Below are 13,421 nucleotides of genomic sequence, written 5' to 3'. Positions count from 1 at the left end.
GATAGGTACAGTGATAGACAGGGAGATGGAGGGTGAGATGGAGAGAGAGAGAGGAGGGTGAGATGGAGAGAGAGAGAGGAGGGTGAGATGGAGAGAGAGAGGAGGGTGAGATGGAGAGAGAGAGAGGAGGGTGAGATGGAGAGAGAGAGAGGAGGGTGAGATGGAGAGAGAGAGAGGAGGGTGAGATGGAGAGAGAGAGAGGAGGGTGAGATGGAGAGAGAGAGAGGAGGGTGAGATGGAGAGAGAGAGAGGAGGGTGAGATGGAGAGAGAGAGAGGAGGGTGAGATGGAGAGAGAGAGGAGGGATGGGTTACACATCAATAGATAAAGAGAAGACCTAAATACAACCAACTAGTGTCTCTCTCCTAATCTATACAATCTACTGCTATACGTAACGCTAATAAACTTCATTTCCCAGGGTGCCGTGCGGTCGTACCTGTCCCACGGTGACCAGAGCTCCTCTGCTGGAGGCCATGGTGGCTCCTGAGAACAACTTCCTCACCCCCTCTACACACAGGTCAGAGGGGAGGTGTCAGGGGTCACACAGAGGGGGGGGGGGGGGGGGGGGGGTAATGAGCAGGGAGCAGCAGAATACAAACTGTAGCAATTTTTTTTAACAAAAGCTTTCTATCGTTCTATGTTTTATAAAATGTTTTGCATTGGAGTGACAGTGTGTGGCTTCCTCTCTAAACTCATAACTGGTCTCTTGTCATTTCATCTTTTTAAGTACAAATCACACATTCCTACCTTCTCTGAAGACCCTGAACAGACCGTCCACAGCATGTTTGTAGCTGAGAGAGAGAGACACAGAGTTACACAGAGAGAGAGACAGAGAGTTAGACAGACAGAGAGACAGAGAGTTAGACAGAGAGAGAGAGAGAGAGAGAGAGAGACAGAGAGAGAGAGAGAGAGAGAGAGCGAGAGAGTTAGACATTGTCAGATCAACAACATATCATGTATTCTGAATGGTCAGAAACACTCACTTTCTCCTCAGTTCTGGAGGTAGTTTAACATCATTCTGCATCCTGAGGGGCAAAACTAGTATATTAGTTAAAACATCACAATAATATACACCATAACTATTGAATAACTATCATAAAATGCAAGAGAGTTGTGTGTTAACAAGGTGTTTCTCTCACCTGACGTTCACCATGTCTGCAGGAGTGCCAATGAACCCGCCAGTAAAACCTAGAAGCATGAGAGAGATTAGTGTGTGTGTGTGTGTGTGTGTGTGTGTGTGTGTGGAAGTGTTTCATTATTATTGTGGGGACCAGAAGTCCAAATGAGAATAATAAAATAACAAAGATTTGACCAACTGGGGACATTTTGTTAGTTAGTCCCCACAAGGTCAAATGCCATTTCTAGGAGTTTGGGGTGAAGGTTAGAGTTAAGTTAGGGTTAAGTTAGGAGCAAAGGTTAGTTTTAGGTTTATAGTTACAGGCTGACTACACCGCTCGCGCCGCGTGCGTGAGCGTTGCAAAATACATTTAGAAATCTATATTATTCAATTATTGCACCCACACTGCTCGCGTGTGCCAACGAGCTCTGCGTTGCCAAGCGATAAAATACAAGTCAGTTCTATTGGTGACGCAGATCGCGCTGCAAGTCCTGCCTCTCCCATCTCCTCATTGGTTTATAGAAGCAGGTACCCACGTGCATTTCCTCATTGGTTATACCCACGTGGGGTGACTGAAAGACGAACGAGGTCAGTGGCGGTAATGCACCTAATTTATGAATGTTGACAATCGCAATTTAAAGTCAAGAGAAGAAAAAGCCTGGAAGGAGGAGAGATGACTAGAAACAATTCGGTTGACCGTTTTATGTGTGGATTAATTGTCGGAGTAGAGGACCTTGTGCATTTCAGGTAAAATAACAACTAAATGTTTATATCCCAGGACAAATTAGCTACCAACAGCAAGCTAGCTAGCTAAATTGCCATACATGTTTAATGCTTTTCGACCTGTCCCCAAATTAATGTAATTGGTTCGGAGTTAGTTTTGATATTTTAACCTATGTGTCATGATCGCCTTTGGTGTAGGGGGACAAAATAAACTTATGCACGATGGCGCACGCGTGCAGCCGGTTTGGGTTCCGTGTTAGGGGTAAGGTTAGGGAAAATTGAATTTTGAATGGGACTGAATTGTCTGTCCCCACAAGGTTGGCTGTACAAGACTGTGTGTGTGAACATTACCCTTAGACTGTGACAGTGTGTGTGTGTGTGTGTGTGTGTGTGTGTGTGTGTGTGTGTGTGTGTGTGTGTGTGTGTGTGTGTGTGTGTGTGTGTGTGTGTGTGTGTGTGTGTTCAGCATACATGCGTGTTTGAGCAAGCCTGTGTGTGTCCCTACCTCCGAAGGCCCCCAGCAGCACCTTCTGGTAGAAAGGCATGGGCCCCTGGTTACTGCTGCTCAACATGTCTCTGACTGTCTCATAAATAGCAAATCTAGTTAGAGAATAGGACATCTAGAGAGAAGGAGGGAGGGAGGGAGGGAGGGAGGGAGGGAGGGAGGGGAGGGAGGGAGGGAGGGAGGGAGGGAGGGAGGGAGGGGGAGGGAGGGAGGGAGGGAGGGAGGGAGGGAGGGAATAGTAGAGGGCAGAAGAGAGAGAAAAAGTACAACAAATTGAAAAAAAGAGCTGACATTCTAGTTGTGTCATAGCTTCAACCCACCACTAGCTGAAACCCATCTATCACAAACAGGAAACAGCTCCTCTCCCGAGTGAGATGTCAATAGAGGCGTTAACAGGACGTTTCAACACCCCAACCAGGTTCCCCTAGGTACAGATCTAGGATCAGCTTCCCCTCCCTCAATTCCAACCTTAACCAGTAGTGTGGAAAATGCTAAACAGACCAAAGATCAGTGTCTATGGCCAACTTCACACTACACCAGCTTCCTCACTGTGTTACCATGGTAACCAACTGACATTCTTACTATCTTTATATAGAGAATTTCCTCTGATGCAATACTGCCAGAGGGGTTACTAACTTACACCAATGAAACAAACTGGATCCAGGTGAGGCATTGTGTGCATCCAAAATGGCACCCTACTCCCTATATAGGCCACTGCTTTTAACCAGAGCACAGATTATCAGACCATTATCAACACAAACATTATCCTCTTAATGTGTGGATAAAACATGTATTTCTGCTAATACTCTTAATGTGTGGATAAAACATGTATTTCTGCTAATACTCTTAATGTGAATGGATAAAACATGTATTTCTGCTAATACTCTTAATGTGTGGATAAAACATGTATTTCTGCTAATACTCTTAATGTGTGGATAAAACATATATTTCTGCTAATTCTCTTAATGTGAATGGATAAAACATGTATTTCTGCTAATACTCTTAATGTGTGGATAAAACATGTATTTCTGCTAATACTCTTAATGTGTGGATAAAACATGTATTTCTGCTAATACTCTTAATGTGAATGGATAAAACATGTATTTCTGCTAATACTCTTAATGTGTGGATAAAACATGTATTTCTGCTAATGCTCTTAATGTGTGGATAAAACATGTATTTCTGCTAATACTCTTAATGTGTGGATAAAACATATATTTCTGCTAATTCTCTTAATGTGAATGGATAAAACATGTATTTCTGCTAATTCTCTTAATGTGAATGGATAAAACATGTATTTCTGCTAATTCTCTTAATGTGAATGGATAAAACATGTATTTCTGCTAATTCTCTTAACCTGTTAGGGCTAGGGGGCAGTATTTGCACGGCTGGATAAAAAAAAATGTACCCGATTTAATCTGGTTACTAATCCTACCCAGTAACTAGAATATGCATATACTTATTATATATGGATAGAAAACACTCTAAAGTTTCTAAAACTGTTTGAATGGTGTCTGTGAGTATAACAGAACTCATTTGGCAGGCATAACCCTGAGACATTTTCTGACAGGAAGTGGATACCTGATGTGTTGTATTACCTTTAAACCTATGCCATTGAAAAACACAGGGGCTGAGGAATATTTTGGCACTTCCTATTGCTTCCACTAGATGTCACCAGCCTTTACAAAGTGTTTTGAGTCTTCTGGAGGGAGATCTGACCGAACAAGAGCCATGGAACGATGATGGCCCATTAGACACCTGGCGCACGAGTTCATGTTGGGTACCCTCGTTCCAATACGTTATAAAAGAGTATGCATTCGTCCACCTTGAATATTATTCATGTTCTGGTTAAAAAAGGCCCTAATGATTTATGCTATACAACGTTTGACATGTTTGAACGAACGTAAATATATTTTTTCCCCTCGTTCATGAAGTGAAGTCCGGCGGGCTTAGATCATGTGCTAACAAGACGGAGATTTTTGGACATAAATTATGAGCTTTTTTGAACAAAACTACATTCGTTATGGACCTGTGATACCTGGAAGTGACAGCTGATGAAGAGAATCAAAGGTAATGGATTATTTACATAGTATTTTCGATTTTAGATCTCCCCAACATGACGACTAGTCTGTATCGCAACGCGTATTTTTCTGGGCGCAGTGCTCAGATTATTGCAAAGTGTGATTTCCCAGTAAGGTTATTTTTAAATCTGGCAAGTTGATTGCGTTCAAGAGATGTAAATCTATAATTCTTTAAATGACAATATAATATTTTACCAATGTTTTCTAATTTTAATTATTTAATTTGTGATGCTGACTAGACTGCCGGTTATTGGAGGGAAACGATTTCCTCAACATCAATGCCATAGTAAAACGCTGTTTTTGGATATAAATATGAACTTGATAGAACTACAAATGCATGCATTGTCTAACATAATGTCCTAGGAGTGTCATCTGATGGAGATTGTAAAAGGTTAGTGCATCATTTTAGCTGGTTTTATGGTTTTGGTGACCCTGTCTTTGAATTGACAAAACATTACACACAACTCTTGTAAATGTACTGTCCTAACATACTCTAAATTTATGCTTTCGCCGTAAAACCTTTTTGAAATCGTAAAACGTGGTTAGATTAAGGAGATGTTTATCTTTCAAAGGGTGTAAAATAGTTGTATGTTTGAAAAATTTGAATTTTGACATTTATTTGGATTCAAATTTGCCGCTCTTGAAATGCACCTGCTGTTGATGGAGTGCACCACGGGGGGGGGGACGCCTGCGTCCCACCTAGCCCATAGAGGTTAATAATGTGAATGGATAAAACATGTATTTCTGCTAATAATCTTACTGTGAATGGATAAAACATGTATTTCTGCTAATACTCTTAATGTGAATGGATAAAACATATATTTCTGCTAATACTCTTAATGTGTGGATAAAACATGTATTTCTGCTAATTCTCTTAATGTGAATGGATAAAACATGTATTTCTGCTAATTCTCTTAATAATGTGAATGGATAAAACATGTATTTCTGCTAATACTCTTAATGTGTGGATAAAACATGTATTTCTGCTAATGCTTGATAGGACAAAAGACAGAGTCTAGTGTTTTCAATTGCTGATGGAGAGAAAAGCATACTGGAATATAATACTGATCCTTCTGCCTGGAACACTCAGGTTCTATATACCTATCTCTGGAATAGAATACTGATCATTCTGCCTGGAACACTCAGGTTCTATATACCTATCTCTGGAATAGAATACTGATCATTCTGCCTGGAACACTCAGGTTCTATATACCTATCTCTGGAATAGAATACTGATCATTCTGCCTGAAACACTCAGGTTCTATATAGCTATCTCTGGAACAGAGTCCATACAGCACTAATGGAACTATCATTACAGGATTACACACTCTCTCTCTGTCTCTACCACACACCCTCTCCTTCTCCCCCACCCACTCTCTCTGTCTCTACCACACACCCTCTCCTTCTCCCCCACCCACTCTCTCTCTCTACCACACACCCTCTCCTTCTCCCCCCTCTCCACCACACAGCCTCTCCTTCTCTCCATCCTCCTACCTGTCTGCAGAGTGATGCGCTGAGTCCGTTGTACAGAGCCAGAGCTCCATCGTTCTTCACTACCTGCATGGCCATGCTCACCATCCCCATCTTCCCCTTCTGCTGGGTCTGCAGGTGGACCTAAAAAAACACACACACACACACACACACACACACACACACACAATCATCATCATCATTACAAATACGATCAATATACTGTATCTTCATCATCATTACCATTCTCACAGTCAGTCATCAGTGTTTTTTGTGACTGTGGAACTGTCTCTCAGACAGACAGACAGACAGACAGACAGACAGACAGACAGACAGACAGACAGACAGACAGACAGACAGAGACAGACACTAGCGTGACCGACAGAAAGCCAGACACTAGCGTGACAGACAGAAAGCCAGACAGAAAGCCAGACTGACAGAGACAGACACTAGCGTGACAGACAGTCAGACAGACAGACGCTGAGTGTTTATAGCTCAGCTGACCTGGTTGTAACTGTGGCGATCTGTGAGATGGTACATGATGGCAGGAATGGGCGTGTCACTGTGACTTATGGTAGAGATAAATCTAGATACACCGCCGTACACACCACACACACACAGGAGCTGTCCTTGAGGTCTATTATAGTTACTGTCTATAGAGCTAGTAGTATCATGTAGTAGTTAGTGTCTATAGAGGTAGTAGTATCATGTAGTAGTTACTGTCTATAGAGCTAGTAGTATCATGTAGTAGTTACTGTCTATAGAGGTAGTAGTATCATGTAGTAGTTACTGTCTATAGAGGTAGTAGTATCATGTAGTAGTTACTGTCTATAGAGGTAGTAGTATCATGTAGTAGTTACTGTCTATAGAGGTAGTAGTATCATGTAGTAGTTACTGTCTATAGAGGTAGTAGTATCATGTAGTAGTTACTGTCTATAGAGCTAGTACTATCATGTAGTAGTTACTGTCTATAGAGCTAGTAGTATCATGTAGTAGTTACTGTCTATAGAGCTAGTAGTATCATGTAGTAGTTACTGTCTATAGAGCTAGTAGTATCATGTAGTAGTTACTGTCTATAGAGCTAGTAGTATCATGTAGTAGTTACTGTCTATAGAGCTAGTAGTATCATGTAGTAGTTACTGTCTATAGAGCTAGTAGTATCATGTAGTAGTTACTGTCTATAGAGGTAGTAGTATCATGTAGTAGTTACTGTCTATAGAGCTAGTAGTATCATGTAGTAGTTACTGTCTATAGAGCTAGTAGTATCATGTAGTAGTTACTGTCTATAGAGCTAGTAGTATCATGTAGTAGTTACTGTCTATAGAGATAGTAGTATAATGTAGTAGTTACTGTCTATAGAGATAGTAGTATAATGTAGTAGTTGAGAGTCAGTGCAGATAGTAGTATAATGTAGTAGTTGTGAGATAGTAGTATAATGTAGTAGTTGTAAGATAGTAGTATAATGTAGTAGTTGTGAGTCCGTGGAGATAGTAGTATAATGTAATAGTTGCTGTCTACAGAGAAAGTAGTACCATGTAGTAGTTGTGAGTCAGTGGAGATAGTAGTATAATGTTGTAGTTGTGAGTCAGTGGAGATAGTAGTATAATGTTGTAGTTGTGAGTCAGTGGCGATAGTAGTATAATGTAGTAGTTGTGAGTCAGTGGCGATAGTAGTATAATGTAGTAGTTGTGAGTCAGTGGCGATAGTAGTATAATGTTGTAGTTGTGAGTCAGTGGCGATAGCAGTATAATGTAGTAGTTGTGAGTCAGTGGAGATAGCAGTATAATGTTGTAGTTGTGAGTCAGTGGAGATAGCAGTATAATGTTGTAGTTGTGAGTCAGTGGAGATAGCAGTATAATGTAGTAGTTGTGAGTCAGTGGAGATAGCAGTATAATGTAGTAGTTGTGAGTCAGTGGAGATAGCAGTATAATGTAGTAGTTGTGAGTCAGTGGAGATAGCAGTATAATGTTGTAGTTGTGAGTCAGTGGAGATAGCAGTATAATGTTGTAGTTGTGAGTCAGTGGAGATAGCTGTAGATATGGTTGTGACAGTTATAGTGGTAGCAGTAGTTGGAATGTCACAATTACTGACATTCTCGTGTGTGTACAGGGAACAGGTTTTTTGTAGGTAATTCTCAGACTTCCTTTGAACTCACTCTCCCTCCCTCCTTCCTTATGTTTCTCTCTGACAGTGTAATGTATTGTTCTTCTCAGAGGGCTTTTTATCGACTGGGCTCTGCTCCAAGTGTGGCCTCCATTCGGCCAATCACGTCTCTCGCTCCCACCGGCTTATCAGAACTGTTTGAGCTCAAAGGCCGCCGAGGCCTTCAACTATGGAACACAAACAATCTCTCTTTCTCGCTCTGTCGCTTTCTCTCTCTCTCTCTCCCTCGCTCTCTCTCACCGTCCATCGCTCTTTCTCATTCTATTTCATTATTTTTCCTTCCTTCTCTCTCCATTCCCTCTCGCTAACTGTAAGTAACAGTCTCCCTCCCCCTCTCCCTCCATGTTTCCCTCTCACCCTGGTGTGAGTAGATAATAATTCACCCCCTGAGTACAGATGCAGATAGCTGGTTGCTGCAGGACCTGGCTGGTACTCAATAACCTCTCCAGTCAGGACACAGTGGAATGAGTGAACGAATGACTGAACCAACAAATAAAACAAAAGTGCATGAATGACCGAAGGAATGAACAAACTAAATCACTAATTCATTAAATAACTAACAAATAAGTGAGTGAGTTTTCTGACTATCTTCTCTGATGACTAGAGAAGATAGTCAGAATATAGTAAGTATCTTCTCTAATGACACTGAAAGTCAAAACTACAGAGCTGGGGCCTTTTCCAAAAAGAACAAGTCAGCATTTAACCTCTGGCGTCCAGCTAGTCCTGAGTCACATCACCAACACACTGTTCCATTGTTACAGTCATGACTCAACAGCTTCTAATACTGATAGGAAGACAATGCCATAACTTAGATGTGGGTGCTAACTTGTTTCAAGTTAAACACACACACATTAATGAGCATGTACACAAACACAAGATCCAGATCCTCCCCTCAGGTAGCAGAGAGAGGTAGGGTGTTACTAGGGCAACAGACTTCATGCCAGACTAAACAGGCGTAGTAACAACAGTATGTTGTTGGAACTAGGTCAGAGAGGAGAGGCACGGCTAGCTTCAGGACAAGAGAAGACGCTAGGCCAGGCTAGCTTCAGGACAAGAGGGGACGCTAGGCCAGGCTAGCTTCAGGACAAGAGGGGACGCTAGGCCAGGCTAGCTTCAGGACAAGAGAAGACACTAGGCCAGGCACGGCTAGCTTCAGGACAAGAGTAGACGCTAGGCAAGGCATGGTTAGCTTCAGGACAAGAGGAGACGCTAGGCCAGGCTAGCTTCAGGACAAGAGGAGACGCTAGGCAAGGCATGGCTAGCTTCAGGACAAGAGAAGACGCTAGGCCAGGCTAGCTTCAGGACAAGAGGAGACGCTAGGCAAGGCATGGCTCGCTTCAGGACAAGAGGAGACGCTAGGCAAGGCATGGCTAGCTTCAGGACAAGAGGAGACGCTAGGCAAGGCATGGCTAGCTTCAGGACAAGAGGAGACGCTAGGCAAGGCATGGCTAGCTTCAGGACAAGAGGAGACGCTAGGCCAGTCAATAATACAGTAGAAAAAATAAAATAAAAAGTCTATATACAGTGAGTGCAAATTTGGTAAACTAAGGGAATTAAGGCAATAAATAGGCCATGGTGGCGAAGTAATTACAATATGGCAATTAAACACTGGAATGGTAGATGTGCAAAAGATGGATGTGCAAGTAGAGATACTGGGGTGAGGTAGATAAATGCAGTATGGGGATGAGGTAGATAGCCCATCTGTATACAGCCCATCTATGAACAGGTGCAGTGATCTGGGAGCTGCTCTGACAGCTGGTGCTTAAAGCTAGTGAGGGAGATGGGAATCTCCAGCTTCAGAGATTTTTGCAGTTCGTTCCAGTCAGTGGCAGCAGAGGACTGGAAGGAAAGGCGACCAAAGGAGGAATTGGCTTTGGGGGTGACCAGTGAGATATATCTGCTGGAGCGCGTGCTACGGGTGGGTGCTACTATGGTAACCAGCAAGCTGAGATAAGGCGGGGCTTTACCTAGCAGAGACATGTAGATAACCTGTAGCCAGTGGGTTTGGCGACGAGTATGAAGCGAGGGCCAGCCAACGAGATCATACAGGTCGCAGTGGTGGGTAGTGTATGGGGCTTTGGTGACAAAACGGATGGCACTGTGATAGACTGCATCCAGTTTGTTGAGTAGAGTGTTGGAGGCTATTATATAGATGACGTCGCCGAAGTCGAGGATTGGTAGGATGGTCAGTTTTACGAGGGTATGTTTGGCAGCATGAGTGAAGGATGCTTTGTTGCGAAATAGGAAGCCGATTCTAGATTTAATTTTGGATTGGAGATGCTTAATGTGAGTCTGGAAGGAGAGTTTACAGTCTAGCCAGACACCTAGGTATTTGTAGTTATCCACGTACTCTAAGTCAGAGCCGTGCAGAGTAGTGATGCTGGATGGGCGGGCAGGTGCGGGCAATGATCGGTTGAATAGCATGCATTTAGTTTTATTTGCATTTAAGAGCAGTTGGAGGCCACGGAAGGAGAGTTGAATGGCATTGAAGCTCGTCTGGAGGTTAGTTAACACAGTGTCCAAAGAAGGGCCAGCAGTATACAGAATGGTGTCATCTGCGTAGAGGTGGATCAGAGAATCACCAGCAGCAAGAGCGACATCATTGATGTATACAGAGAAGAGAGTCGGCCCGAGAATTGAACCCTGTGGCACCCCCATAGAGACTGCCAGACGTCCGGACAACAGGCCCTCCGATTTGACACACTAAACTCTATCAGAGAAGTAGTTGGTGAACCAGGCGAGGCAATCATTTGAGAAACCAAGGCTGTTGAGTCTGCCGATGAGGATGTGGTGATTGACAGAGTCGAAAATCTTGGCCAGGTCGATGAATACAGCTGCACAGTAATGTCTCTTATCGATGGCGGTTATGATATCGTTAAGGACCTTGAGCATGGCTGTGGTGCACCCATGACCGGCTCTGAAACCAGATTGCATAGCAGAGAAGGTACAGTGTGATTCAAAATGGTCGTTAATCTGTTTGTTAACTTGGCTTTCGAAGACCTTAGAGATGCAGGGTAGGATAGATATAGGTCTGTAGCAGTTTGGGTCTAGAGTGTCTCCCCCTTTGAAGAGGGGGATGACCGCGGCAGCTTTCCAATCTTTGGGAATCTCAGACGATACAAAAGAGAGGTTGAACAGGCTAGTAATTTCGGCAGATAATTTTAGAAAGAAAGGGTCCAGATTGTCTAGCCCGGCTGATTTGTAGGGGTCCAGATTTTGCAGCTCTTTCAGAACACTGCCGATCACTGCTACCCTGTGTCCCAAATGGCACCCTATCCCCTATAGGACACATAGGGTTCTGGTTAAAAGTAGTGCACTAATAACATGCTTACCGGTACACTGATCATTCTGCCTGAAACACTCAGGTTCTATATACCTATCTCTGGAACAGAGTCCATACAGCACTAATGGAACTATCATTACAGGATTACACACTCTCTCTCTGTCTCACACTCTCTCTCTGTCAGTGTTAATTATGCTGTGTTTGTGTATGGGTGTGTGTGCTGTATGGGTGTGTGTGTGTGGGACTCTCCAACAAAGTAATTATACACCTTTAGACTTTTCTTAGTAGGCGAGTTGAGACAGGCTGTCTAGGCTACACTATCAACTCTACACACACCTCTGTCCAACACTAGCTCCTCCCACTACCCTCTGTCCAACACTAGCTCCTCCCACTACCCTCTGTCCAACACTGGCTCCTCCCACTACCCTCTGTCCAACACTAGCTCCTCCCACTACCCTCTGTCCAACACTAGCTCCTCCCACTACCCATACACATAAAGCGATCGAAGAGAAAGCATCTGGAGCAGGGTTTGAACCAGCAACCCTGCAGTTACAGGCCTGCCTGGTGGACTACCACCTGTGCCATAAAGGCCCAGACCTCTTAGTACACTCAAACACAGAGACGCTACACACAGGAAGCCCTAGAGTTAACAGCTGCTTTAAGACTGCTAGTTAGTCCTGTAATTCCATACCATGTCTATATAATTATACTACACACTGACCTACTTGTATGCATCTGTCATTATGTTGCCTGTTACACAACCATACTGTGCTGGCTCTGGTATTGTGGATTTTCCTTCACTTTCCAGGACGGTTCCACAAACTATGCTGGATGCATTAACAGGCCAGTACAGTTCAGCTTGGACCTGCAGTGTTAATCAGGCTTGTTAATTAAGCCTACACACGCTATACCGCACACAGGCCTACTGTAGGGTTAGGATATGTCATTCTGTGTGTGCTATTCTTGACTTCAAGATGACCCTGGTCTGTACATGCTCAATGACAACAGTAGAGCATGTGGTTACTACTACTGTGAGTTATCCGTAATATGAGACGGCTATAACGCTACAGTTCGACTAGGCCAAACCCTGTTTACTCTGCACCGTAGCGGCGCGGTGAACCGGAGAGCTCCCGCGGGACACAGACTACACACACACACACACACACACACACGCGTGACTAAGCTAGACGAGAGAGAGAGGGAAAGAGAGAGAGAGAGAGAGAGAGAGAGAGAGAGAGAGACTGACCAACTTTAATTTTCCGTCCTATTTTCTCCAATCATCAGCAGGGCGCTGTGTTCAGTTTGGATAGATCCCAGTAGCCCGTTTAGTCTTTTATAACATAGGATGAAATTAGGGCAGATGTTGTCCCTAGTTTCCCAGGTAAACAGCTGGCTGACTAGCGGGCCTGCAGCCTCCGTAGGTCGGCTATAATCCTGCTAGGGGGTTATAGGTTTCTCTCTCCAGCACTTACTTTGATGAGGTCCAGAGGATGGGTGCAACAGGCAGCCCCGCAGGAGGCGAGCCCCCCGAAATACCACCGCGACATCCGTTTATCGGTCATATTCCCCCCCGGCTTTATATAGTCCTACTGCTCTTCACTGAGTCCAATTCGATCCAGTCCAACAACGCAGCTGGCCAGAGCCAAGCTCCCTTTCCGCCTCGACACGCAAGTAGATCGGCGCAGCAGTCTGTGCTTTCTGGTCCTCTCTCTCTATCTCTCCGCGGGTCGAATGGAGGATAACCTCGTTAATCTTCAAATTTGCCGACGCCACCGACGGACTTTGAGTTCCGGTGTACGCATACACACGCAAAACACATCGTGCGTGTGTGTGTGCGTGTAGGCAATTTTACAGAACGCGTGATAGGAAATGGATCGACAGAGAGAGAAGAGGGGAGTCGCAGTGTGTGCACGCGCAGCCAATTGCTACCCGGGGCTGAGGAACTGCCTCCTCGGGCTCGAGCTAGCCAGTCCGTCGCCGCTCGACTATTTCTTTTCTGCAGGTTGTTTTTGCAAACGTCAAAACTGAAAAAGTCACCGGTTTCTCTAGTCCCCTCGTTGTTCTTAAAGAGACAGGACAC

General features: G+C 44.0%; 1 protein-coding gene across 2 annotated transcripts in view; it reads right to left on the bottom strand.

The window, feature by feature from the left end:
• The window catches only part of LOC106594140 (mitochondrial dicarboxylate carrier), an 18,282-nt gene extending 5,076 nt beyond the window's left edge, over positions 1-13,206 (bottom strand). Inside the window, exons 1-7 of one of the 2 annotated variants that reach the window (XM_082958612.1) lie at positions 12,814-13,206; positions 5,920-6,039; positions 2,345-2,459; positions 1,139-1,187; positions 983-1,024; positions 747-790; positions 436-506 (exon numbers count right to left, since the gene is read on the bottom strand). In XM_082958612.1, coding sequence (XP_082814738.1) covers positions 436-506; positions 747-790; positions 983-1,024; positions 1,139-1,187; positions 2,345-2,459; positions 5,920-6,039; positions 12,814-12,903 — 531 coding nt within the window. In that variant the 5' untranslated portion in view covers positions 12,904-13,206. Of the gene's footprint in view, positions 1-435; positions 507-746; positions 791-982; positions 1,025-1,138; positions 1,188-2,344; positions 2,460-5,919; positions 6,040-12,587 lie in introns of both variants that reach the window. The other variant, XM_082958613.1, reaches the window with a different exon arrangement.
• Between the last annotated feature and the right edge of the window lie 215 nt (positions 13,207-13,421).

This window comes from Salmo salar, chromosome 12, assembly GCF_965601325.2.
Source record: "Salmo salar chromosome 12, fSalSal1, whole genome shotgun sequence".
Classification (NCBI taxonomy): Eukaryota; Metazoa; Chordata; class Actinopteri; order Salmoniformes; family Salmonidae; genus Salmo; species Salmo salar.
Note: the sequence above shows the minus strand (reverse complement) of the source record. Positions and strands in the feature narration are given on the sequence as shown.